Source organism: Lissotriton helveticus, chromosome 3_1, assembly GCF_964261635.1.
Source record: "Lissotriton helveticus chromosome 3_1, aLisHel1.1, whole genome shotgun sequence".
NCBI lineage: Eukaryota > Metazoa > Chordata > Amphibia > Caudata > Salamandridae > Lissotriton > Lissotriton helveticus.
In genome coordinates, this window is record NC_136061.1 from 298,905,514 (window position 1) to 298,933,161 (window position 27,648).

Genomic DNA, 27,648 nt, shown 5'->3' on the forward strand with positions numbered 1-27,648 from the left:
CCCGTGGTGGTGTACGTAACCTCTACCACCACAAAGTCCTTTGGAGCTTTGTAAAGTCTGGGTTGGCTGCTCAACTGGATGCCTAATTACCTTCCAAATGGCTCACCTTTGAGCTTATTATGCCTTAATATTTTCATAATGTAACTCGCTATGGGGTAACCCAGTATCCCTCAGAACCTGGGCAATACAGTTTAGTATAAACAATGGTTCTGTCAGGTATGCAACCCGATTACTTCAAAATGTGAATAAATCATTCCAAGTTTTGATTAGTCATATGGTTACTTAAGACAATACTCCACTTAAAACATGTTCAGAATGCAAATCCAAACCAAAGAAAGAGCAGGGTAACAATATATTTTTAATTTATGAATTGTTTTCATTCATAATCACCCTGTTTTTTACACATGGAGATTAATCAAGGAATCAAAAAAAATATATACTGTATACAAAATGGCGCTTTAAATAGAGTGAGTATAGTGTGACATATAGAGCACTAGTGACAAACTAATGGTGATTTATATACATATTCACTCACCTGTATATAAATCACCATTAGTATGTCACTAGTGCACTATATGTCACAATATACTCACTCTATTTAAAGCGCCATTTTGTACACAGTATATATATTTTTTTGATTCTTTGATTAATCTTCATGTGTAAAAAATGCGTTTTTAAAAAGATTAATTTGTGCTCCAGTTATGGCTTCAACAGAGTTAATACACAAGGAATTAGATATGTACTACATCAATGATCTAATTGCCCTTCGTCCTCTATCCCTGTGGCGCTCAATATGGGTAAAGGAGGAAACCAGGTTCACACAGGACGTAATAACAGATTGTATTAAACTTGATTGCCGATCGAACATTCCTTGGCTGAAGCATACACATTATTGGTATAAAACTTTATATGGACTGGACATTTATAATGATTTAACAATGGACCCTATTTTATCCAAACGGGAGTTGAAGGTCTCGTTTATGAAATATGCTGAAGAGACCAGGCTGGAAAAATATACTAAACAGAGCACATTCATTTTTTATCAACGCTATAATATTAATGTTGGCTTTCAAACTTATCTTGTAACAGTTAGTATTCCATCCCACCGTTTCGTTTTAACCCGTCTCCGCCTAGGAATTGTGCATCATCTTGTGGCTTTTCCTGTGCCCAAAAAACCTGGAACTTGTGTATGCCCATGTGATGGTAAATCAAAGCAGAGCACATGTCACTTTATACTATCTTGTACTTTTTAAAGGAAATATTACTTGAAACCCATCTTTTTAAAATATAATACGCATCATCTACAAACAGCAATGTCACTAGTATTTAATCTAGAGTCTTCAGATGTATGCTTTTATGTGGCTACTTATATTTTAAAATGCATCTCTGTAAGAAAATCAATTATTGTATGAATTTTGTTAGTTGTTAATTGTACTATGCACTTTAAACTTGATGCTGCTGAACTACGTATTTGTATTTTGCACAAAACCATGGTGAACTTTGAATTTGATGCTGCTGAATCATATAATTGCATTTTGCACATATATTGTTGTTGGACTAATTGCTGCTACCAATATTTTTCTTGTGTAGGATTGTCTTATTACCTGCAGTTTATTCATTATTATTTTAATCCAATAGTTAGTTTAGGTGCTGCTAATTGGATATGCACTTTAGAATTGTTAATTTGCACATATACTAATCTTGAGATAATACTTAGCACTTTAAATTGTTTATTTGCACATATTCAAAGGTCGTAGGATTGTTAAGTTTTTAGCCAAATTTGTTGATCCTATGACTATGCATTTTTAATATTGTTAAAATGTTTTTAACATGAGTGCTATCATGCAAGATTACTTTTGAGATAGCTTAATTTAGTATTGTGTTAAAAATTCTCTTGTGTGTATGCTGCTATATGGTTGTATTTCTTTTACAAACCGAATAAAGCATCTTTGAGTTTGATTAATCTTCATGTGTAAAAAACAGGGTGTTTATGAATGAAAACAATTCATAAATTAAAAATATATTGTTACCCTGCTCTTTCTTTGGTTTGGATTTGCATTCTGAACATGTTTTAAGTGGAGTATTGTCTTAAGTAACCATATGACTAATCAAAACTTGGAATGATTTATTCACATTTTGAAGTAATCAGTTTGCATACCCGACAGAACCATTGTTGATACTAAACTTAATATTTTCATATGCCGAAACTGAGGCTTCATTTACCCGGCATTTTATGAGGGACGGAAATCAATACTTCTTTCCCAGCCCAGACTTTTCTATGGTTGATAGAATACAAGGAAACTTTTGTTCCAGGATGGTTTGACATTGTATGGTTTGTCTCATCTCCAACCAGGACTATTTGAGCATTGAAAAATTCTTGTTATAGACAAAACACGTGTCGGCTGCTAGTGGAGAAAATAAAGGAAAAAGAAAAATACATGCACCGTTCAATGTAACAAAATGAACAATTAACAGAGTTCAGAGTGCTCGAGTGTCATACAATATTTACTGGCTGCTGAACTGGCTGCATGGATGCCTATGTCAATAGGCCAGACATGCAAGTATATTCTGAATTTTGTGCATTGTTGGTGAAAGTGGCGGACTGGTGAAAGCAAATCTAGAAAACAGGAAACAATGCTGCTGTTTTTAAAGCATTCTAGGACCAATTCAGTCTTTTCTCTAGTCGGTCTGGATACACTTAATGGAATGTCTAGTAAGGATGCCTGAACATTTATTTATTTAGTTTATTTATTTAGTTTTTTAAGTAGCGCTGGCTGGATCCGGAGGTATCAGAGCGCTTTATATGAGAATCAGAGTTACAGGCAAACATGATAAAATTGTTCAAGCGCAATCAAATAGGAGACAAGGAAAAAGCTGAGTTACAGAAATTAGATGGGGGGGGGGGGGATGGCCAAGACAGGGAGAAACTGTGCCCAAAGTCTGGCTGGGAAGGTGATGGTCAAGGGGATGAACCAAGGCTGATTTCAATAGCTGAGCAGAGCAGCTCCACCGGGCGTCAGACATAATGCTCGGTCTCGAACATCACAACAAAACCCAGTATCTCACATCAAGGAATATCTCTTGATCAAGACACTGGTGCCCATAGCATGACACAAGGTAATTGTATCAAAGCCGGCCTTCAACAAATATTTGGTAGCGCCCGGTTAAATGTTGAAAGTTTGGGCAAAGGCGGACCTCAACTCTTAAGGGCAGCTGGCAAGATTTCATTACCCATGTCCCAAAAAGCATACTTATAAAGCCACAGTAGAGACTGAAGGGCCGAAAAGGCAAAGGAAAATATTATTTTGCCAAATGAGCCAATGCACTTAGATTTCCTAACTGGTGGAGCAGAATGGAATGCTTTCAGAATGACCTTGCTCAGCCGCAAAGCATTTGTAGGTGGGATGTTAGCAGGATTGCCAGAGGACTTTGGATGAACCAGAATGCATCACTTCTGCAATACATGTACAATGCTGCATGCATGAAATTTGAGATATAAATATTTGAAAACTCAATAAAATCTAGTTTATAAAAGAAAGTTGTCTACCTGATGGACGACTGATTGGTTGTGTGGAGAAAGGCTTCATCCAAGCAGCCATAATGTCTGCTAGGGCCTCATTGAAAAAAGAACCAAGGGCTCTGGTGTGGCAGGCTCAGGCAGTAAAATTACCATCTACAAATGTAATTTTGTTTCAACCATAGGTAGCTGTAAATAGAGTACTTGAGCTGATCTACAGACAACCATTGCAAAAGAGGCACTTTCCTTCTGTCTCAGAAGTAGCATCCGGCCCACTGGCAGTTGTTTTTAGGTACATGTTCAATCCAACATAGTGAGGAGGGGAGCAAGGTGTCCATCACTTCATCATCATCTTGTGGTATGTTCTGAGGCTGGTGTTCAGCATCTGAATGAGAGCCGAACAGGGCTTCCAGCCCATTACAGCACTGTGTTGAGGGAGAGGCTTTAATCATCCAATGGTGAAGGCCGTACTTTGGTCATTTCATAGCATAGCATAGCAAAGGTTTAGCATGGACCAACATCGCCTCTGAGTCAGAGATTGGCATGTGGACTGGATTATAACAGGCAAACCTGGAGTTGGGATTGCCACAGTCAGAACCGGGCACCCACATGGTTAGGACTGACATGGGTACAGGCTCTGAAAAGAAACTGTGAACTGGTGCTAGCAAAGAACCGGCAGGAGGGTCAGCAGGGTCAGTTTGCACCACAGAAGGGGACCCGCGTGTCGCCAAAGGTAGCCAGCATTGACATGAAGATTTGCAGCATAGCCTCCATTTGCTGTGGGGTCAACAATAGCCTGGGGAATTCTGGACGTGCCCAGACAGACTTGAAATGGTCTCAGTGTCGGAAGACGTCTCAGAATCTAGCCCCTGGAATGCTGACTGCGCAGCGTCTTGCCTGTACTGGAGTGAAGATAGTGGGACAAGTCCTACTTATAGTGCGACTTGGACTTTTCTTGGATTGAGATCAGGACTCTTCCTAGGTTTTGAAAAGTGGACTTTTACTTGCCGTTTTCTGATCTTCTTTGGGTGCTACAGGGTGCATTTGCTGCACAACTTTGAATTGCAAATGGTATCTAAGCACCACAAACGTTGTGCAGTTCTGTGATAGACATCTGCTTCCTGCATTTGCTGCACTGTTTAAAACCTGTTGTCCTGAGCAAAGACATTTTCCCTGGCTGCATTGTTGAAATCTGGGGTCCTACCAGCCAGTGAAGTTGGGAATGGTGCTCCAGATCTGCGTTGAAAGGCATAGAAAGAAAGGAACTGATATTAGCATGCAGGTGTGGTGCTTATATGGTGGTGCAAGGCTGGCGTGGAGTCCAGTGGCCTACCTGCTGGTTTACAGGGGCAATTACTGTTGAAAATCCAGATCCAGTCCAGCGCCTTGGCTTAATCTAAAGAGGAGAAATCTGCAGTCAGAAGTATTCAACAGAAAATATATTAATATAGAATAATCTTGGATTTCTCGTTATTTATCTTCAGTCCATTTTCCTCCCAGTAGTCTCTCTAGGGAGAACGTTTGCATAGCTGAAAACATCTCCCTGTACACACCATTTGTGTATGGCGAGAACAGAAACACCTCAGTTAAACTCCATCTGACATTATGAAGGATCTATTCAGCTTTCGTTTTTGGTTCCCTCCCAACAAGGAGCTGGGTCCAGAGGACAACATGATGATTGACAAACTATCGTAGACTCTCAAGTTGGTCAGTTCTTGCCACAATCTTTGGTCTTAAAAGGCACATATTTATGAAATCTGCCTTACCAAGCTTTATTTATGCACAGTGCGCATAAAGACAAAAGTTTGATCGATTATAGATACCCCTCATCTGAAGTCCCCTTGGATTGGGTGCATCATGTCCAGCTCTTCTACCTATTATTCCTTGGTCTTGAGGATTATTAGTTTGGCTTTTCTTGTAAAATGTAATTAATTTACCATTCAGCCATAAGCTGGAAGCTTTATAACTAAAGATATCAATACATGCAACCACCAGCTTCATACCAGTATTAAAGCTTTTGGGATCATGTTGGGGCCTCACACTTTCAAAGTGCTACAGTTACGCGCATTCCATTGGCTTCTGTGAAAATCTCTTTGCACTTAGCGCTCTCTTCCAATCCTACACTTCAAGTGAAGCACATGATGCCAACCGGATTGTTATTTGTGCCCCAAATTCAGGTTTGCTGCATATATTACATGACACATTGTAAACTTCCATAAAGAAGAAAAACTACCCACTGAGACATAAGGATACTTGCAGGATAAAATTCTGCCTTTTGAATAAAGTGGGCAAGACTAAGACCCATTGTCTAATAAGAAGTGTCCTTTGCTTTAAACCTTTTGGACATTAAGCCCCATTTTCTATGCGTGACCCATCACAATTCCCGTGTTGATACCACGAGAGCCACAGCAATATCACATTCTTAACTTGAGAATGTCAATTGATAACATAGTGGAAAACTAATTTTTTAAGTGGAGCTTCATTTGTTTATTAAGAATCTGAAGTAATCATAGAGAATGTTAGGAGCTTTTCTTCAAATAAAGACTTTGGCCTGAGTTTTTCTATAAAGTGCAAGTAGAAAACAATGCATTGTCAATCCCACCCTCTCATCACAACTGATCTCATAACTAACCTTAGCTACACGGCATCATGAAAGAGTGAAAGACAAGATAATTCAATCCAATGTAGATGGCTCCTGCTGACACAAAGGGGTGGAGGCCATGTTACAGAGGGTGGATACAACAAATAAAAGTAGGTCATGGGACACTGAGGTGGTCTCCATAGAACCTAGAACGTTTCCCCGATTGACTCAGGATCACCACGATCCAGACACTGACCGGAGAAATTACCACAAACATCTTTGACATGAATAAAAGTGTTCATTCAGAGGGGAAATTGTCCAAACCTGGACCACTTAGAAGCCAAAACGTGCTTTAGGGTGGTGACACCTGTTCTGATGTGGCTTTGAATGCCCTGGCAGGAGAGCATGGACTGGTGTGCGCACCTGATAACGATAATGTGGCTTTCTTCAAGAGTGACAATGTAGTAAAAAACGAATACAGACAAATTTTAATTAAATCTTGGCACTCAAAGTGTATTCAGAATCAGGGTGTAGTTGGACATTAACTAAATTCTCAGGTAGTTACAATATGTTATAACTATGAACACCTGAACTGGCCTAATGATCTTTTTCTGTTTTATATTTGGAAGTACACTGGTAAATAATCACTCTCTATCACCTGAAAACAGTGGCACCGATTCGTCTCGAAACAGCCCTTGTATCTGAACTTTGCCGCATTTCCCATCGCTGCGACATTGCTTGTCGTGGAAGCGCAACGCAACTAAGGTACATTGACGTAGAGTGTCGCATCTAAGAACTGAACTAAGCGTAAGTCTACCATCTTGAAGTAATCATAGTGTGTATTTTTGTCGTTTATGTTCTTGTGGTAACTCTATATAAAGTCGTCTACTTTTTTATATAAAACCTGTGTGGTGTCCATTTGTAGTGTTGTCACTGGGTTACTGTATGTGGTCACAACTGCTTAACTTACAACGCCGCTGAAGTAAAGCCCTTCTGCTCGTGCCAAGCTACCAAGGAGGTGAGCAGGGGTTATTTTAGGAGTGTAATCCCCTTATCTGGACTATAGGAGAGGGCCCCTATTTGTCACAAGTACCTACCTGTGCCAACTAGAGACCCCCAAATCTAACAAGCCCCTTTACCCCAAATCGCTGGAAGAATAGAACCACCAAAACCGTTTTTGCATTTGCATGGTTTCAAAACTTTATTTTCCAAATGAGCACCAACACATATTGTAAATACAACAGAAATAATGCACTTTTCTCTAATACTGAGTAGCTATGTACAAATATATTAAAATGTAAAGAAAATGACTTAGAAACACTGATAATAAGTACAAAACAACATGCCAAAGTAAAAGCTTTAACAGTTTGTAAACAGAGGGGCAAAAAACAGACAGTTTTAACAAATAATTTGTTTGTGGGACAAACTGGGAAGAATGCTCTTGTCTGAAAAAGAAAAACAAAGACTTCGGTCTTGTGCAGAAAAGTGCAGCACATTTATTTATTTCGGTGCATGTAGGCTTCTTCCTGTAGGTTCGACAATCAATCTCCTATTTATGTTGCCCAATCTTTAACTCTGGAAAAGCAAAAAGGAAGTGTTTGGTAAGCCCTAACAACCTCAACTTGATAGCCGTCTTGGAAGCAGCAGAGGGGATTACAATGGAAATTCCAATAAACAACCAGTAAACATTTGGGTTCTTTGCCATTAAAACAACTGAGCAACATGCAATAACTGCTCACTTGAAATGTTAGCTGAAGAACGTAAATGCAAATGTAAATAAAAATATCAAAAATAGCATTCCCCTAGTTCCATTTCCAATTGGTGTTGCCATAGATGGGATTTACAGTCCTTTAAGTTCCAAGACGGAGGTCAAGATGGGGTTGTCCTCGTTTACTATCACTTTTTTAACTCTTTGACAAATATCTTCAGTGAGGGGCTTCCTTACCAATATAAGTATCTCTACAATGTTGAAAGTTTCTTTTGTGGGACCCGTTTAATGAGGCTGGGTTTCATAAATAAGTTTATCGTTAACTAAGGATACCTGGACTCCATTATGCCTCTCTGACATTTTTTATATGCGATTTGTATTATCCAGTTTAAGCACTGCTCCTGAAAAGATATAAAAGTGACAGTCTTATGGAGCATTAGGCCAGATTAATAAACCATGGTGTTTAGCCTATGAGCATTCACACCTAGGTAAAAGCATCTTATCTATTAGTTTGCACCAGCTCCATGGTAGTGCATTCACATTTGCCTCTTGGAAAGGTCTTACAATTAAAGTAATTCTCTTCTACCACTTTGTGGTGTATTGTCTGGTTAATACTTCAAAAAGCTCCCATGTTTTAAAGTTCAGTATCTTTATTTGAAGAGCAATAGTGAGCCTATAACAATATGAAGGTGGTCTGCTGAGATGATGAGCCACATTGCTAAAGGTAATGTGGGTTGTACATGTCAACAAAACACTGAAAAAACAACTCAGCATCATCAAAACATGGCTTTATTATTTTTTACTACATGATGCGAAATGTTTTAGTTCCAGATTTTTACATGGTAGAAATTCTCTTATTCATTTTGATTATGTTATTACCCATGAAGTAAAAAAGTGGAAATATATTAGAAGGATGTCAAACATTAATTAGAGGAATCACAATCCAAACATTCTAAGCCAAAACAGCCCTCGACGTGGATTTAGTACTAAAAGGGAGAAGTACGCCATTGGGAACTAGGACTCCAGTAGAAAAGAGACTGTTACTAATGCAAAGAGACTCAAAATTGGATTCAATTCACAGAAACAAATCCACTTATTTATGGTTTCTTGAACCTAGCTATTGTAATCAAAAAACAAAAGTGGTGAAATTCAATGATGAGTACAGAAGCAAGGACCGATGCATTCTAACCAACATTTTTAAGTGTGTGTACAGTCACCTAAAACAAAACAAGAGAAAAGAACTTGCAGCATGTGAACAACTGTTAAGCAGTAAAAGCATACAAAGGCTCTTTTCTTGTTGTGCCACTGGTCCACAGCCTAGCGATAGGGGAAATAGAGGCAGAAGAATGTGCTGAGAGAAATGTAAACATTTTTATTTTCAGCAAAGTGTATTCTCAGGTAAAGCAAATAGACCCATGTCTGAAATGTAAAAACAGGTGCAAAAAAATAACATATGTAAATACATATAAACAATCTCCTAACAGCATTTCCACTAATGGTCAACTTGAAATATCTGTTCAGTGACCCAATCGGCATTTGTTTGCCCAATCTCAGTGTTTGTAGCCCCGTGTGGATCAGACTCAGTTCAAGCTCATCTTCGGCAATGACCAACAATGCAGGTTCGTGGGAGGAAGCAGTGTGCAAACTTTGCATTTCCTACCATATAGAGACCCTGAACTATTGCTAAGAGGGGCATTTGTGCTCCCCTGTGTGGTAGATATCCATGTGAGTGATGACTGCCCTAAAAGGTCACCTGAAGTTATTATTATTTTTTAACTGAGAAACACTGGCCGCATGGGACCTTTCATTTAGTGCGCCATGAACTGTCCCTGTTTAGCAGCTCTCTGGTGAAGTTAACTAAAAAAAAAAGAAAAGAAATAATAAGGGCCCACTCTTAAAAATTAATGTCACAGCCAAATGTTCTTCAGTGGCCAAAGACCAACAACCGCTTTGCCCACTTTCAAATTGAGAAATGGAGAAAGAGCATCTCAAAGCGAAAAAGACATTTCTGCTTCGCTGCGCCTTTAAAACGATTGAAAATATTAGAAACCACAGTTAGTTCACTTCCACCTGCACCTGGACATTGAGTTATAATAGTTTGCAAGATTCTTCCTCCTTGGAGTTCTCCAATTTAAAAAAAACCTGAGAAGTTTCTCTAGGCACAAGGGGACACATTTATTTCAGTATCTAGAGACCGTATTTAGGATGCAGAATGCCACAACAATGTGCAAAGTCGTTGAGACCGAAGAAGGGCACAAAGGTGCTCACAAATGTTATGTTAATCAATGGAACATAATCTGAACAGCTTCTACGATGGCTCTCCATACATTTAGATACTCAAACTAGGGCGGGTGAAGCTGGGGAATTAGTGACCGAAATGAAAAACAGTGACAAAGGAACTTTTTGGGGGAAAGACATCACCAGAGCATCTGAAATGGAGGTGGCTGGACCACTTTCACCAGGGGACAAAGACAGCCATTGCATCATTAAGCTCATAGGGACCTAAGGTAGGGGGAACATCCACCAGACACACACACTTGTAGAAAGCCATGAAAGAAAAACATTGCTAGTGACAGTAAGTAAAGATTACATGTTGCTCATCAAGAAGTAGGGCTCACAATCTTCCTCAGGCTTTTGCAGCAGTCATAAAGAGTCTGCCACTGTATGCTGTGCTGCAGTATTAACGAAGGTGAAACAGACATGTGGAAACATGGGCTAACAAGGTTACTACATTTGATTCCTTATTAGAGCAAAACCTACTTTTTCTTACTAGCTGTATTTTCTTTTACAGCATGCGTTCAGGAGGGGTAATTCTGAGGCAAGCGTTTATCAACATTTTGCAAAAATTAATGAAAGGCAATCCCTTCAAAAATAATAATAATAAGTCGGGTGACCTTTGAAAAGTGTGCACCAGTTCTGTGGAAGTTAGGCTAACAGCTCTTTGTCTACTCACGGTTCAAGCTGCAACAGAAGGGAGTCATAACAGATCTCCAATGTGGCTACTCCGAAAAGAGAGCTAAGAAAATGCAAGTTACAGACTACAAACAAAAATATATATAAACAGGACAAAAGTGTTCTCAGACAGGGCTTCGAGATACTTTAACAGCACTCCAATTATTCACAAAATTAAATACTATTTACAAGAAATTGAATTTTTCCATAAGATAAAAGGTTCTTGTATATATTATTCTCCGATGGTGTTCACTAGTTGGGTCAATGCTAAACAGACAATAGCCCACCCCTACAGAACTACCACATCCAATTATGCTAGTTTGCTTATTAGCAAGAGAATCGGCCAAGGCCATCTTTGGTTGTGCTCAGAATGTAATTTTTTCTGCAGTAACCTCACAGAGATCAACCTGATCCAAACACTCCCCTTCACCTACCCCCAAAAATTTGTTTTGTGACAGACGGAGAAAGAAAGCTTACACACTATATATTGCACACAAGTCTTCACCTTAATATACTCTATTACTTGTCAACACCTCTTCGTGTTGATTCCAAAATGCACCTGGTCCCAAGCAAGAACTGGTCCCAAATTGGATATTCTTGATAAGAATATGAAAATCTAGCTCTTGTTCCCTGGTAGAGAATCTTCTGTCGAAAAACCTGTACTGTGAAGATTCTACCCAAACTGTAAATGGATCAAACATTGTTTTTGTAATTAACCAGAATCTGTGAAACTTTGCAAATTGAGCAGCTGAATTTGCAAGCAGATTAGAATTCTGCATTGGACAGTAGCAGATTTGGAACAGAAACGGAGCCAGTGTTGTCTCTAGCTGCTTTCCCCTGGTTCTGCATATCTCATCACGTGCCAAGCATTCAGCCATTTAATACCAGTAATGTACCATAAAGCAGCACAAAGTGGTGCGAGGGAACGCAGGCTCAACCAGTTCATGGCAACAACGACAAGAGGCCACATTCACAACTTCCAAAGTAGGATTGACTAACTCTAGAATTTCCAGGAGTAAGTCTCTCACAATAAAGAAGCTTTGCAAACCAGGCTCTAGCTATTTCCACTTCTTTGAAAAGAGTGGCATTACTATTTTTTTCAAAAATGGGCCACTTTGACAAGAAGTAGATAAATGGTCTATTTACCCGCATCCTGATATAGAACACTGTGTGTTGTTGCAACCACCGTCACAGAGCACCAGGACAGACTTACAATAACGCCTCTTGTAATTGGACAATTTCTGGTGTACCAGGTGCTAGAGTGAGGCTTTGTTAGCCATACTGGTGCCCAAAAAGTAAATGTTGCCCTGATCCGACACCCCTTCTTAATTTCCTTTCACACAGAAATTGGCTAAATTTACTTCATATTCTCTTAAACTGTGCACATTGGACTTCATTCTGCTTGGGAAATGTGCCCGAATGAGAAGTACGGATCCTGAACAGTAGTGTAAATTTCTAACTGACACCAGAGCCAAACAGTCATTCTCAATTAAGGATCAATGCACGCTAGCTTTGTTGGGAAACTCCTGTTTGACGAATTACAATTGCTTGCTTTTGAGGCAATTTCAAAGTGCCCAGATGAACTCTGCACCAGATCTTAATACTTCATTACCAGGCTTCGATACAGTTTAACTGGACATGGAGGCAAGTAAGAAGAATAAACTCCAGTTCTAGACAACCAAGGGACTGCACCCAACCTGTACACTTTTTAATTTGCAGCTCTGGAATGTGTGCAGACATCCATTTCTAACACTCCTGAACCTGCACCCTCCTCGGTACCAGCAACCAGTGAATCCTTTAGAAGTAAAATGCTCAAGCCTTTGACACCAACAACTAGACCAGCAGCTGCACAAAGGCATGTTAGGATGCACTATGGAGTTCAAGAAAGAAATGTTACCCAAAAGAAGAAATATCAAGCAATGAACCAAGTTATAATATGGAATCAACAAGGCTGGCAGATCATGCTTTTCCAATGCAGGCAACATCATGAATTGGATGTCACAAGTAAAGCACCCCACTCATTAATATTAATCTCTGCTCTTCGCAGATATAGTGACACATTAGTTAATGCACACGTTTAGTGAACCCAGCAACATAACCTACCATTAATGATGCTTGCTGCACTGCAGTTCCCCGCCTAAGCCCAATGTTCTTGAATGAATTCCTAGACAAATGGGACTGGAGGTTGAGGAAAGAAAGATCATTACCTTTTGAAGACACAAAATAAACTTCTGACCCTAAATACTTATTCTGCGGGATAGATATCCAAGTCCTTCCTAAAGCTCCGATTCTAGTAAGCATCATGATTTGTCAGAATCTGCAGATGTAACTAAACTCATATGTTCAAGTCAAATACTGAAGCGAGCTACATATATTCATGTAAAACGATAGAAATGCCCTGCTTAGTGGGACAATAATAGTTTTAGAGGATGCTGCCTGCAGCAGCCTCTGCCAAATTTAAAGGGCCAAAAAGAGACAAGGTGGATACCTGTGCAAAAGTGACGCCCAATGCCAGAGTCGGTAGCTGTGATGAGTGCCTTCAGCCTAGCTTTTAGTCAATGGGGTCACTGAAGTGTATACCATGCTCCAAAGGAGGGACCTTGCCACTGCAAGTGCAAAACTGGGGATACTGAGCTAAACTTAGCCAAGCACCTGGCATGGTAAATGCAGCCCAAAAGTAAAATAAATAATATAAATAACTACAACTTTGCTGGCCACTGAGGTTACTACTTGTGTTGAAAGATCTCAGATTAGAATGAAGATTCTCAAATGCTAAATGTTTGATTTTTGTGACATTTCTTTGGATTACGACTAAAATATCGCACTCAAAGGTTTGGATGCCATGCCTCCAAACGAAGAACTCTCCCACATCCGGGCACTCAATTTCCAGAGGATTATCTGAAGATGCCACCAAAAATCAAAGAGTGCACTCAAGAAAGAACACTAGCAATCATGACTGCCCATTCTGATCCATCCATCCATTCTCAGTTTCACAGCTACCCTCCACCCAAGGCATCTGCTGCCCCCTCCCACGCCATCTCTTCTCCCGGAGCTGTTGTTCAACCCCTTAAATGCCAGCGTCCACAAATGAAAGTTGGCGCTGTCCCTTCCCACTGTACTAATAACCATATTTGGGTGAGGCGTAGTTCTAACACAATCCAACACGCTACGCAATTTGCAAAGCAGCAAAAGTTAAGTCCACGGAATTGAATTCCTCATAGACTTTGCAAACTCATGCATACATGTGCTGCTGACTTATGCTGAATTGTGATTCAGGTGCCATTTTTTTAACCCATTGTAGCAGGTTATCTTTGATGCACTTTGATGCACCTTTTGATGAGAACGGATGTGTTTTCATGCCTGAAAGTGTTTTCCGACCAACCCCAATCCATCTAATTCTCGAGCACTTCATACTTGGAGATAGAACCTAAAGTGTGGAGCATTATTGTAAAAATGCAGAAAAAGATGAATATCGAGTCTCACAGTGCATCACGAGCGGGACAAGGACCAGAAGAGGAACCAGTTCCGCTTCAGCGTAGGATCTCCCTCGGACAAGCCCAGCCTGCGACGCTCTGCTGCCCCTTCCCACCCACTTACTTTTTGGAACCTCCATCTCTCTCTTCCTACATAAGCAGCATAGGGCCACTCTGCCGAATAGCCCAGAGCATTCTGCTTCAAGTCCACACTCCAAGGAGAACATCAGAGTGGAACGCTACCACGCTTTGAGGCATTCTTATTTTCTTCTGTCCCGCCAACTCTAAATGAAACAGAGAAGAAGCCGGAATCAAGTCACAAAACTGATACAAAAGCGTAAGGGGAGCGCGAGAGAGGAAGGGGTATCCGGAGCAGTGAGGAGTGTGCAGACCAGTCGCCAGGGATGATGGAGGAAAGTGCGCCATGCGGCCCGGTCTCAGAATGTATGAGCCAAGCACAGAGTCACTTGCTCGTGCCAGGATACAATGTCCAGTTAGGTGGCATTTTCTTTGTCAGGTGCCATTCCTCAACTCTTTTTCAGTCCCAGCCATTGTCCTTGATCATGTGGGCCAGCTCAATGATATACTTTCCTTCTTTGTACTTCTGGCTGCTTTCAAAGGCATGTTCCTAGAGGAAAGAAAAGCAAAACAGCGATCAAAAAAGTGGAAAAAAACGTGAACCCCACTGCAACTATGTATTTTCCTTAAAGTCCTAGGATAGCCAAATAAGACCTACTTAGCGATTGTTTTGCAAACTGAAACCTGCCATCATGCTCCTAATACAATACTGACTTCCGGAGGATAAAAAGGGGTTGCATCGACCAAAACAGAACTTCACACCACAACCAGCGTGCACAGAGACCTCTGTAGCACATGCATTATCCCGATGAGCCATACTATCTGCTTAGAACTGGACCTTATGCATGTAGCCTATGAGCCAGTAGCCATGGAGGAGAGAAACTGTGTGTGCACCTGGGCTGCTACGATAAAAAACAGAAAACATGTTAAAGATGAACCCCTATATCACGGCTCTGGTGGCTGATAGCAAAATAAAAAGGGGCAGCATTAAAATACCCAAATTATTTAAGGATATGGAACTTGGTTTTTCTGCCATGAAAAAAAGATGTTTCAACAGGGAGCAACGATTCGTACTAGACAATACCAAGCAAAGGTTAAATTTAAATAAGAACTATGTATTTATGAGATGCACTGTATATGTAACAATATGTGGGCGACTTCTTTAGTTCTAGATATTTCTTAAAATATAAAGAACCGCTCCTCCACGCTCAGCCACTCCCTTGCTGCAAAGCCCTGTATTAAAATTGTAGGTCATATTGCATACATGCCAACAATTTGGAGCAGGCAAGAGGGAGATTTAAAAAAAAAAAAAAAAAAATAGTCGGGAGAATGTATTATCCCTACTGACACATTGAAACAGGCAATCTGGCTGAATCGGGTCTATTGGTAGGTATGGTGACAGACAATAAGCATTTAATTTTGACAGTGTAATAACATAGCGCAAACAAAAACAGAGTTCTAAACCCTGGCAGACGAAAACATTTTAAACTGTTTTTTTGTTTGTGAAATGTAAAACTGACAATAATAAAATGTCAAGGCCCTTCACATGCACTAATCGCCCCGTCCAAAAATTAACAAACAAAGCATTAAAGCATTTTTGGAAGCTTTACAAAACTCCAGATTGGGTTTTTATGCCTGCTGGAATCGGGAGCCCAGCCTTGAAACGGGCAGCCTCCTATCTGAATCGGGATGCTTGCCATATATATGGGAACACACACGCTTTTTGCTTTCCTGGTAGGCGAGTATCGTCACTCTTAATTTTATTATAATTACTAGTGGAAAGTCAAGTACGAGGTGCTTAGTGACAGTCACACACTTCCTGTGGAGATTTGAATAACTCTCAAAATCCTCCACGACCAAAACATACCCTTTACCGTCCTCTTTGCCCTACTTCAGAATACACTTCCGGCTCTTCTTCCACTCAATAATGCCTTCCTGCGAGAGAGCGATTTCACAGATGCACTACCGTTCCAATAAAATAATATTTTCTTGTGCTATTTCTGAACCATCCACCTCAGCAAATCAATACTGTACTTCTGCTTCTAATAGCCTGAAATTCCTAGATAGATCATCCTGTCCAGAAAGTACTCCTTTTAGTAGTGGGAATGGATTTGATGTTTCCCTTCCATACTTCCCACTAAAATCAAATCAAACTTTATTCAGATTTTAGCAGGGAAAGCGATAAAAGCCCTGCAAACCAAATACATACATTAAAAACTGTCGCCAGTAGCTCAGTGTAAGATTATACGAGACCACCAAACCGACATAAAAATGATATAAAACATACATATATTGATTACTTTAAAAATCGCACTCCTAGTGCCATAGAATATTTGTAAACGTAAAAAATACTACATACTCCATGTGAACTCATGAATAGTAAAATAGTCGTTAGAGCGCAACAGACTTAACATTATATATACAATCTATACTCTTGGAAAAAAATATTAACAGTACTCATGGAAGGCCCAGCAAAAAATAGAAAACCCTCCAGCTAAAAAAAAAAAAAAAAAGAAAGATTACTGTAAACCCAGTGTTCGTTTTGGGGCTACACAAGGGGCCTTACATGTTATTTGTCAAAGTAGTCAAGAGAGTATACTTAAAGATCTGGGCCTATTATTTAAGCTGCCTCATAACACAGCCCATCAAGGTGCCTTAATGGTTTGCTTCTCCTGATTGTGTTCTTGATATAAGTTACAATGGCATAACGTGCAAACATCTGGCAATTTCCTAGGAAAATCAAAGGCCTACTGATAATATTGGAGACCCTGGGATAGAAATAAGGGGCAGAGTACTCTTAATGTGATGTCTTTATGAAATTTACAAAACAACATGAAATGCATAGTGGATTGACCAGCTTTTCTCCGTCGCAAGGTAACTTGGGTAGATTTTATAACCATGGCTTTGATTTAGGAAATGCAACAATATGATGGATTAGTTGGAAGCGTAGTCTAGTCAAGTAAAATCTCTCCTGATTATTAATCATAATTGTCAGATAATTTTGTATACCTTGTTGTATCAGTCCCTTGTAATAACTTAGTTCTTTTATGTGAATCTCTGTGAGCCCCACTGATTCACAAAAAAGTGGCTTTCAACTCTTTATTGCTAAACTGTAGAATGCCTGCAGGGACCCAAACACTACCATTTTCTTCCACTTCTTTCAAGAAAACCTTTATAAACCTAAACCAGGGGATTTTTTCGTACTGGTCTGGTTCTAGGCAATCCCTTAGGATGTCTAGTAAAATATGTGCCTTGTTTGGCCTACATACTGTGCCATTTGATGATGCTACTAAAATGAACGTGATCTTCAATATACAAGAAGTCAATTTCTTTATGGATTATGCAAGATAGGGGTCAAACGCCGGGCTGCTAGTAGTCTAATTAAAATGGCATTTTCCTGTGTCTGGATCTGTTTACTATTTGTTATGCCCCATATTGGTGCCCCGTATAATACAACTAGGAGGCATTTGCTTTTATACAATGTTACCATTTCTCTGATGGGTTTCATTACTATTTTATTGACAAATCGAAACAGTGCATCAGAAGCTCGAGAATACTTGAAGTTAGCATTCTGTAAATGGAGTTCCCAAAACCCATTCTGTGACAATAGGATGCCCAGGTACCTAAATGTTTTTGCCTGTTCAATCTTTTGTCCTGTTACAAACTGTGCCCTGTCCTCCTTCCTTCCCTTGCTGCAGACCATGGTATATGTTTTAGTCAGGTTAAGTTTTAATCTTCTGCCTTCCATGAAGGATACAAAATTAACTATGAAAAGCTGGAGGCCATTAGCTGTCCTTGATATCAGCACCACATCATCTACGTATAGTAGAATCAGGCTAACACATGGACCAATGTTGGGTGCATCTGCATTTAAGCATTTGAGCATAGTGTCGACCCTATTGATATATAGCAAAAATAAAAAAGGGGCCAAGACACAACCCTGCCTAATGCCTTTTTTTAGCCTGAATTTATCTGTGAGTTCCCCATATTTCCCAAAGGCCACGCAAGCTGTTAGGGAGGCGTATGGCTGTGAGAGTTGGCATAATATATCAACAAGGGAAGTCCATTTTGGCTAAAGTCTGCCACAATATGCTGAGATTCACCAAATCAAAAGCACTGCTCAGGTCTGCCAATCAGAGATGGATTTGTCCCTGGCGTGCTACTGTATATTTGTTTATGATCAGATGCAAATTGATGCCCTACTCAACCATGCCAATTTCTCTCCTAAACCCATATTAGCAGTCACATAATATATGGTTATCCGAAACCAGGATTCCAGTCTAGCCAAAATCAAACTCCCATTATTTTTACAGAGGAGTTTAAGATATTGGGCGACAGCACCTGGTGTCTCCCCTGACCCCTTTTAAAAAAATTGGTACTTTCCACTAATTCTCAACTGCTGAAATACTACGGCATTCCTTTGTAGGACTTGAACTGCGAACCAATTCATGAAAATGTTAGGAAGATCCTCTCTTTCATACAGCTTGGAGGGGGCATGGGCGAACACGAATATTCATAGAACAAAACAGTGCATTCAACGTTCAAGATCCCATTATTCACAGGCTTAATTAACAAAAACTGTCTTTTCGAGTTCTCCCAAGCAACAGGATTGCACTTCTTGTCAAAACCAAATTTCCAAGCTACCCTACTTTTCCGTTTAGATAGTTTTATTATGTAGAATCCCACTCAATCCATTGAGGTGTAAAAGCACTTTGCAAAGTAATAAACCTACTAGCACACAAACTCTACAATTTGGTCCAGTCTAGGTTTATTTACACCACATAGTTTTGGAGAGTTGTGCCAAATCAAACAGGAGGACCTAGCACAGACTAAGCAATGTGCAACTGAAGACTATGGTAGGCCCTGATTTGTCAGGTGTACGCAGGCAACTGAGCAGACAGCACAGGGTACCTGACTGTCCATCAAACTATGGGCTTTTTCTTTGGCATTAGGCCACAGAGTGCCACCACAATAAGACTGTTGGCCGATATAGGTCCAGCATAACAGCATGGCATAAATAACCAACCTCCTCCCACAAGTAAGAACAGCCAGCATTATGGGGAGTGCTTACATATTTCCAGCCTAATGTGGTTTTACAGTTTTCACAGTAAATGTCAGCAACGGCGTGCAGCCCTGTAAGCAAGACTCGTTCTTCTGCCGGACCACAGCCCACGTTCACTCTGCAAAAAAGAGACAAACAAAATGGTGTCAGAGTTGACAAAAGAATTGTTGCCACTAGTTGAGTATATGGTACTACCTCAGGCGTTATTAGTAACCCTTAAGTAGTCACGGATTAACCTATAGAAAACGTTGGAGATGAAGATCAACAACACAGTTAACTACTGCTGGCAACAGACTTGAAATGGGATCTATTTTTTTCTAATACCCCTGCAGCCTTTCAGGAGGCTGTTTGCAAATATCCTGAGTTCTCAAGGCCATACACATAGTCATGAAGGAAAGGGCTGGTGAAATCAATTAACAAGTACCGCTCCAAAAAAGGGGAGCCAGGGATGGAAACAGCACTGGCCCGGGCAGGTAAGAGTGGTGTGGCCGGGTTGGGGGGGAATTTGAAAGACAACCACAAGGGAAAATTAAATAAATAATTAATTTCCTTCGCCGTCGTCGGTCGAAATCCCCCCAACCCGGCCCCACTGCTCTTACCTGCCCGGGCGCAGTTGGATGGAAAGGGAATGGACTCTACGCCATGATAAACAAGCCCTGACAAAGCCAATCAGTCTTATCTGTAATAACTAGAAGTGCAGCTACAGGCTTTGCCAATGCCCGTTTGCTTTGCAATTGCACAATGTATAAAAGAAAAAAGAAATCCAAGATGACTACCAGTGCCGCACTGGACATAGTTTGACAGGCAGCTATATTCGAATCCTTTTTATTTTATGATAAAAATAAACATTTCATGGTTCCTGCAGGTGGATCCACATGTATGGACAGCCTTCTTGGAAAGGCCTTCAGTGTGTGAAGACGCGCTGGTGGCCATTTCGAATTTTATAGTTATACTTTATTATGGTATGTAACGCTTACAACACAAGCATTAACATGATGGACTTTATAACGCGGAACATTACAATGCAGATAAGTACAACGAGTTGCCCTTTTAAGTACTTTACAACACAAGATGTTAAAACGCAGGTAAGGTGTTTAACTTCTTATTTAATAATGGAAATAAGGGGCGTTAAGGGGTGTAATTTTAGGGTTCAAGGACGAGTACAGGTACAGGATAGTAAGGGTTTTAGTGGGCTGTTAGGGTTCAGGGATTGTTAATGGTAGGGGTTAGTAACAGATTTGTAGGGTCCTGTGTTGGGTACGGAATTTTAAGGGCTGTTTAGGGTTCATGTAAGTGGGTGGTAGGGGGTGTATATATATATATATACATATATATATATATATACACACATATATATATATACATATATATATATATATATATACATACATACATATATACACACACACACACATATACATATATATATATATATATATATATATATATATACACACATACACACACTCACACACACACACACATTTAGAAAGGGGTGTATCAACACATACATGGGGTCAAACTATGATATGGAGGTGAAGTAGGGTTTTAATTGGTTAGGCAGGGAGTTGTATATTTATTTTTACAAAGTGTGATATATAATAATATACATTGTAAAAACATGCATTGTAACAACTAATCACTTTCTTATTAATTTAAACTGGCCAAAGAATGGTACATTAAAAAATGAAGTACACGCAAATTGCTGTGAAAACAGAGTGAAGGAAGCAGCCTGGTAGAAGTGAACTGCTGTCTCCTCTTCGCAATAAAAAAATATTCATTTAAAAGAAAAATGACAATAAAAAAACAAAAAGCAGGGAGTGGGGGGTGGGAGACAATCCGACTAGCTGTGTGGGGTGGGGAGTGCGGAGAAAGAGCAGGTGTCAAGAGGCCAGAAGTGTAAGGAGACAACTTCTCTAATCAGAAGCGATGGTAAAGGAGAAATATTTCAGGCATAGGACAAACACAAACAGGGGGAGGAAAGCCATTAAATAAGGATCTGGGAACTGAGAGAGGCAGAGCCTTTCCATAAGGAGTATGGGGCTCACCCCAAGCCTACTCTACTTATATGTTAAAGTATGGGTTGCAATGTTGACAGCTGCAATCATCTAACATCACCACACAATGTTTGCTTGGGGGCCTGCTGGGATTAACAACACGCACACAAACAATGTGCCAAGTCTGCAGGCCACAAGTGCCAATGGTAGGATAAATGTGTGGGCATGTTGACAGCTTGCAAAGAGCTTTCATAATAAAATACTGCCACCAGAGATGTAGCTCCTTGAAATGGAGGCAACAACAAAGTCCCAAGTTTACAACCCAGCAGTAGCTAATTCTGCAACACTGTACCACGGAATACTGGGGCCATGCCTTTAAATAATGCAAAAAAACATGGTTACTAGCCCTGAATCAGTGTATTATTTGCAGACTGTTTTACAAAAAGACACCAATTAAAAAAAATCTATCCTTTACAGATAAAAAACTAATTCATTCGCATCTTAACACAGTTAATTGTACAGACCAATCACAACACTTTCATTTCAATACACCTTCTCTAATTGCTTAATCTAGCTGGGCCTCTCCTCAGAGTGCATTGCTGTGTCGGTTTTAGCCCACGCATCCCCACCGTCGTTTCCTCCGTAGCTCACTATGGCATCAACTTTTCTGGGCACAATGTTGACGCTTTTACAAAATTAAAAATAAAGTAACTCAATTTTGAGCAACTTACTTATTTGAACAAGGTATATGAGTGTTCCCATAACATTTATATTTATTTTGAGACCCATCATTTCTTCGCTCTTTACTAATACACTTTTCCAATTTTCCCATCTCACAGTGCCCGTGTACTAGCAGGTCTCTCAAAAAGGCCCCACAGCCAGTTCCATCCCAGCAGAAGCAGCGAGACGGGGGAAGAGGCACTCACACTGAGTTGAAGAGGTAGGCCCGTCCTTGGCTTCCTTGGAACGACTGCAAGGCAAAAAGAGACAACGCTTGATCAGAGCATCTACCGAGAAACAGTGGTCCAAATATTGGTGTGGGTACAGGATGCGGCTATGAGATCAAAACACCCAAGTGCATGTCAACTATTCGCAGGGCAAGGGGTTAAACACTGAAAAGGGTCATCTGAAATCATCAGAGGTCATGAACATGGCTCCACAACACTGAGCGTCAAACATGGCTGATCTAGCATGCGCCACAGAGAACTTATGCAAGATAATACAATGGTTAGTGCGGATGCTGGAACCCAGCCGTGGAAAGCGAGGTGATAATGCCCCTTACACAGCGAGACTTTGAGCCAGCACCTTAACATCCCATATGCTTTGCGTGACCACCTAGAATCCTGGGCAGCTGTGAGTGTGACGTTTTCCGTACATCTGATATTGTCAATTAGTGGTGTCCCTTCTTGTCAATGGAGCTGCCAAGAGCACAGCTGGCATTCCTACAGGGGAAAGATCTGAATAACTCAGGGGCAGAGGTTAGGGTTATGCAAACAAAGAGGATGACTTTCACCCTTCAGAGCAATAATAAATGACCACTGTTTTAATTGTATCGCAGCAGCATTTGTTTGAAGACTAACGACTTAATGAGTTGATACTTAATTAGTCTTATAGAATGCTTAATCTACGCACGTTTGTGGAGTGTGGCCCATCTACTAAGCCAGACACAAGCGTTTGCAGGCCAAGTTTACATTGGAAAATATTGGGGATCATATGTACATTTCTGTTACCTTTTAACTATGATTGCTATGCAGGTATGCAGGTCTGGGATAGCATCTTGCATAAGCAGCAGTAAAATGGCATGCTTTTGTTTCATCAACTTGACAGGCTACAGACTCCACTAAGTAGGAGACAGTTCGATTGTGGAGGTCTTTTTAGCATAGTATTCAGTGGGGTATCTTTCTGTTCTGGGATCCACCTCCAACTGGTACTTCCTTTCATCTAGTCAGACAGTATAGCCGGTCAATACTTTATCCTCATCAGTGGCGTAGCGGGGGGCTCGAGTATTGGGGTAAGCAGCAGGGCCCCCGCTCTTACCTGTGCTGTCGCGGGGCAGCAGACACGAGGACCGTCGCCTCAGGCACACCACCCTCACCCCCAGCTATTATCTGTGGCCGTCACGGGTCAGCATACAGCCCATCAACCACGGGCGCCAAAAGGTCTCGCTACGCCACTGTTCATCCTGACACCTTCACTTTAGGGTGCACGGATTAAGAAAACTGGTGTACCAATATTGTAGACTGCAGCAGAATAAGGGATACATGGTCTGTGCCCACAATTGTACACAAAGGGACTACCAAGAGAAAATGTGGAGATAACCGGTCAGCTTTAACAATTGCTAAACTATAGAGGGGGGGTGAGGAATAGGAGTTGGGAGTATCCCAAGTTTGTATATAAGAATCAATGAGAGAGGAAGGGAAAAACAACTCAGGAGCACTCCTACTCCCCTCGAATCATATCATAAAATAAAGAAAGGAGTGTACCATCAAAAGAAAGAGAAGAGCAAGCATGTTGAAAAAAACAAGTTTTACTATAGAGAAAGACCCACTAGGTTTCTAAAAAAGCCCTCCTCACCAACCTAGTTGGTGACATGCTTCATCATCGGGCCCCACCAGGAGTGGGCGAATGCCACCCTAGTGTGCTGCGACGCCAGTTTACTGCGGAGCTGGTAATAGGTGTTTGGTGAAGAGTGAAATTAAAAATGTCTAGACTGTGCCAAAAAATTATTTTATTAGTTTTGCCAATCAGACATGGATAAAATATATATTGTGTGGGATAAAGAACTAAATTAAAAGTTCAGTTTTATCCCTGGGGGTGTGGTCAACATGTTTCTGCCTATGTGTGGTTGTTAATCAGGCTTTCATCAGGACCAAGGTGTAGTAGTGAACCCCGGTGGTATGGGCGCGCTAAGGCCCACCCTAATCAGGGGTTGCTAGTGTGAAAAATGTTAAAAAAAACACTAAGAGTTCAGATTCCCTCGGGATTAGAGAGGAACCGAGTTTGTTCTGGTTAAAAAATGTGACAGACATTGACAAACAAACACAAAGAACAAAAAAGACAAAGAAGAATGTTGTCAGTATGCTCCTAAAGGTTGTCACAATTGAGAATCCATGCAAAGGTGCTCTTTGTGGTGCACTTCATAAACAATATCCAGTTCACATGTGCTGCTATTAGCGAACTAGTGCACATAAAAGACTATGATCGAAATCCTTGTGAATAGGGACAGCCGTCCCCAATTAAACTCATACAACGTGGTTGTACTGCTAAGCGACTAGGGGGAAAAGGTGTACATAATGCCCATTATAGCGTTACTTGATAGCCTGTGAACTAGGGAAAAACGCTGGTTGAGTACAAACATGCAAAATAGTGCTGCTGGGCAAATCATTGGCTAGGGAAAGCAATTTGTAAGGTTCTTACAAGCAGTACAATCGTTCATTGTACCATGGGTCACGGAAGGGGGGTGGTGGCGGCGTTATGGCACACCCTGGGAACACAAAAGAAAGTTAGGATAAACATTGTGGTTAATGGCAGTAGAAGTAGGTACTTAGCTTCTGGTAAATGATTGGACTCGCGCCCTCAAAGCCAGGCACCCGCTTGGAACCTGAGAGCACCCTCTTTGAACCGGACCCCGTCGATAATGAGGCGGCGGTCCGGTGGTTACTTTAAACCCAATCCTGATGGTAGGCAGTTCCTCGTGGAAGACCGCATCATCAGGCTAGCGTGGAAAGCGCTTTCAGAAATGGGCCAATCAAAAGAGCTTGTATTCCGTGAGCCGGGATAAAGTCAAATGGCTGAGTGTGAGACGAAGTCAGTCAAGAGCGTCCGCGCGTAAGCGTGGATGGCGCGGCCAAGGGTAACCAGTCAGAGACGCAGATACTTCCTGGGCCGCAGTAATACCCAATCACAGGGATGTAAAGAATGGTTACCATGGAAAATACAAGACACCACCACATAGTCGGTGGGTGTGTTTCTAAGCCGATTAGGAATATGAACTAAGAAAGTTCAATACACTGAGGAACACACGGGTGGAAACCGTGGGGACAAATATTGCCAGAATCAGAAAGAGCACATTAAAAGTAGCACATTGATAACATGCACAATAAGCAGGAATCCCGAAAAACGGATCCTGTGTGGAAATAAACTACTTGACTACACGTAATGGTTATTGGATACCATTGTCCGGTGGTATATAAAAACGAAAAATGACTGGGGGAAAAACAGAACCCATAGGAGATGGGCAACCATAAGGGATAGTAAATCACTCAGTAGTTAGCTACAGTTGAAAAAAGCATTAGTGGTCATGACTAGGTCCACTATTAGGTGACATAGAAGGAGGACTGGAGAAATACACATTCCAAAGGGAATGTTGATCCATAAGGGGTGTTAAGTTGCTCAGTCTAAGTATCCCAAGTTTGGACATCTCCTCACGGCAAAAGCCATGCTGTGTTTTACTTGTACAGTTTATTATGCGAACAGCCTAAATGAATATCCATAATGCCATATTGCCAAGAGTTACAAAGAGGATAAGGAACACCATGACCCTGTAAGAGTTAGACCAAAGTTAGAGGTGGAGCCTCAAGGGCTACTATTTAAGGTACTGGGACAGAGGTTGACTTGAGCACCGACGTAGACGCAGGCTCAGACACTAATGGGGTCTTAGGAGGGGTTAATAGAGGGCATGTCACCTGTTTGCGAGTCTTGCCCCACTTGGCTCTTGTTACAGTTGTAGATGAAGATTTTACTGCAGACCAGCCCTCCTCCATTTACATTCTCTGTGCTCTCCCAAAATTATCATGACCGCCTGTGCCTTTTTGAAAGCAGCACTAAGGGCGAGACACACTATGTTGGGCTAGTTTGCCAGAATAGCTATGAATAGTGTCGTTTTCATATAGTTTAGGCAAAGAGACCGCTTATCAATGGGTGATATTGGGAGTGCATGGCGGACCCTATATTGAGGTTTTTGTCCTCTTTCTATCTCCCCTTTATGTGCTTCAAATGCAGTTCCTGCCAACAATATTAAACCGCTCATTTAAACCTGACTTTTAATTTGTATTTCCTTGCTCATCCCAAGTATGGATATCCAGCACATTTCTCGATGTGGTCCTAAACTTTGTAATTCGACAATACTTATTTTTAACTGGTTTTTACTGTAACATTATTTTAATTTATTGAGTGCTTACTGCCATGTGTAATATTTTCTATGTACTTTTGTGGTCTACTGCTTTTAGATCGAATAAAGTTATATTGAATTGAACACCATGACCCTGATTTAATTATTGCTTTGTATTTTACAGAGCTAGAATAGAGTCAGCATGCTGGAGAGCTGTGGTGTGGGGCATTCTCTGCAGTGGCCTCCTCTTATGACTAAGTCAGGTGTGCCATAAGAACTCTCTGCTCCCACAGGTGTATGCAGCAACATCAGTGGCTATTGGAATGCATGGAATGGTTTATAGGCTGTAAATAATACGCAGTCTAGGAAGGAGCACATTTTGTACTTGGCCTCCTTCAGTCTTCTGCTACCGTTCCTTTTTCACGACAGACTATGGTATAGTACACGACTGACGCGGTTAAGGCAGCTCCTGTTTCGCTGCCTTAAATGTTTGTCTGGATAGATGAAGATTCGCCCCCTACATTCATCATGTGCACAGTCACTCTGGCAACCTCTTCATGTATGCACATGTGTTTAGAATTAGAAAAACTGGCAATGTATAGAAGGACCTTAAACTAATAAAAGGAGGTAGGAAATGTATCCATAGAAGTCTCGTGGACATGGAACTGAAACCAGGGACAGCGATCAATGCAAACATTCCGTAAGGGCACATTTAAAAAAAAAAAATCTAGTGGCCAGAGCTACATTCATTTATTTTTCACTTCATTCTAGCGCTGCTGCGTCTGAAAGGCGTTAGTGCAGTTTACATATATCAAAAGAGAGTTACACTGAAACATGCTGCTTAACTGAGGCAGATGAATATGCTTGCAAAACAATGTGGAAATGACAGAAGTGGAGAAGCAGACATACAGTACAATCTGACTCTGAAGACCTAGGACTTGGATTGACACTATGAACTGAGAAGACTTTTATACTCGACAAAGAGTGTAACGCAAATGGAAATATGGAAATCTACAGGTCATTGTGGAACTCAAATAAACCAATCCACAACTTGGATACAGTGATATTTTGCTTCCTAGGAGTAGTTTGCGCTATATAAAGGCTGATACATACATGAATTACCCAGCGCTGGTGGCATGTAGGACGAACTGGTGATAATTCTCACCAATT

The 27,648-nt window shown here is 40.8% G+C and overlaps 1 protein-coding gene across 2 annotated transcripts in view; it reads right to left on the bottom strand.

Moving 5' to 3' along the window:
• Positions 1-8,577: 8,577 nt before the first annotated feature.
• Positions 8,578-27,648, bottom strand: part of YPEL2 (yippee like 2) — a 149,702-nt gene continuing 130,631 nt past the window's right edge. Inside the window, exons 3-5 of one of the 2 annotated variants that reach the window (XM_078679842.1) lie at positions 22,295-22,338; positions 19,381-19,489; positions 8,578-14,859 (exon numbers count right to left, since the gene is read on the bottom strand). In XM_078679842.1, the coding sequence (XP_078535968.1) occupies positions 14,770-14,859; positions 19,381-19,489; positions 22,295-22,338 (243 nt within the window). In that variant the 3' untranslated portion in view covers positions 8,578-14,769. Of the gene's footprint in view, positions 14,860-19,380; positions 19,490-22,099; positions 22,232-22,294; positions 22,339-27,648 lie in introns of those variants that run through there. The other variant, XM_078679843.1, reaches the window with a different exon arrangement.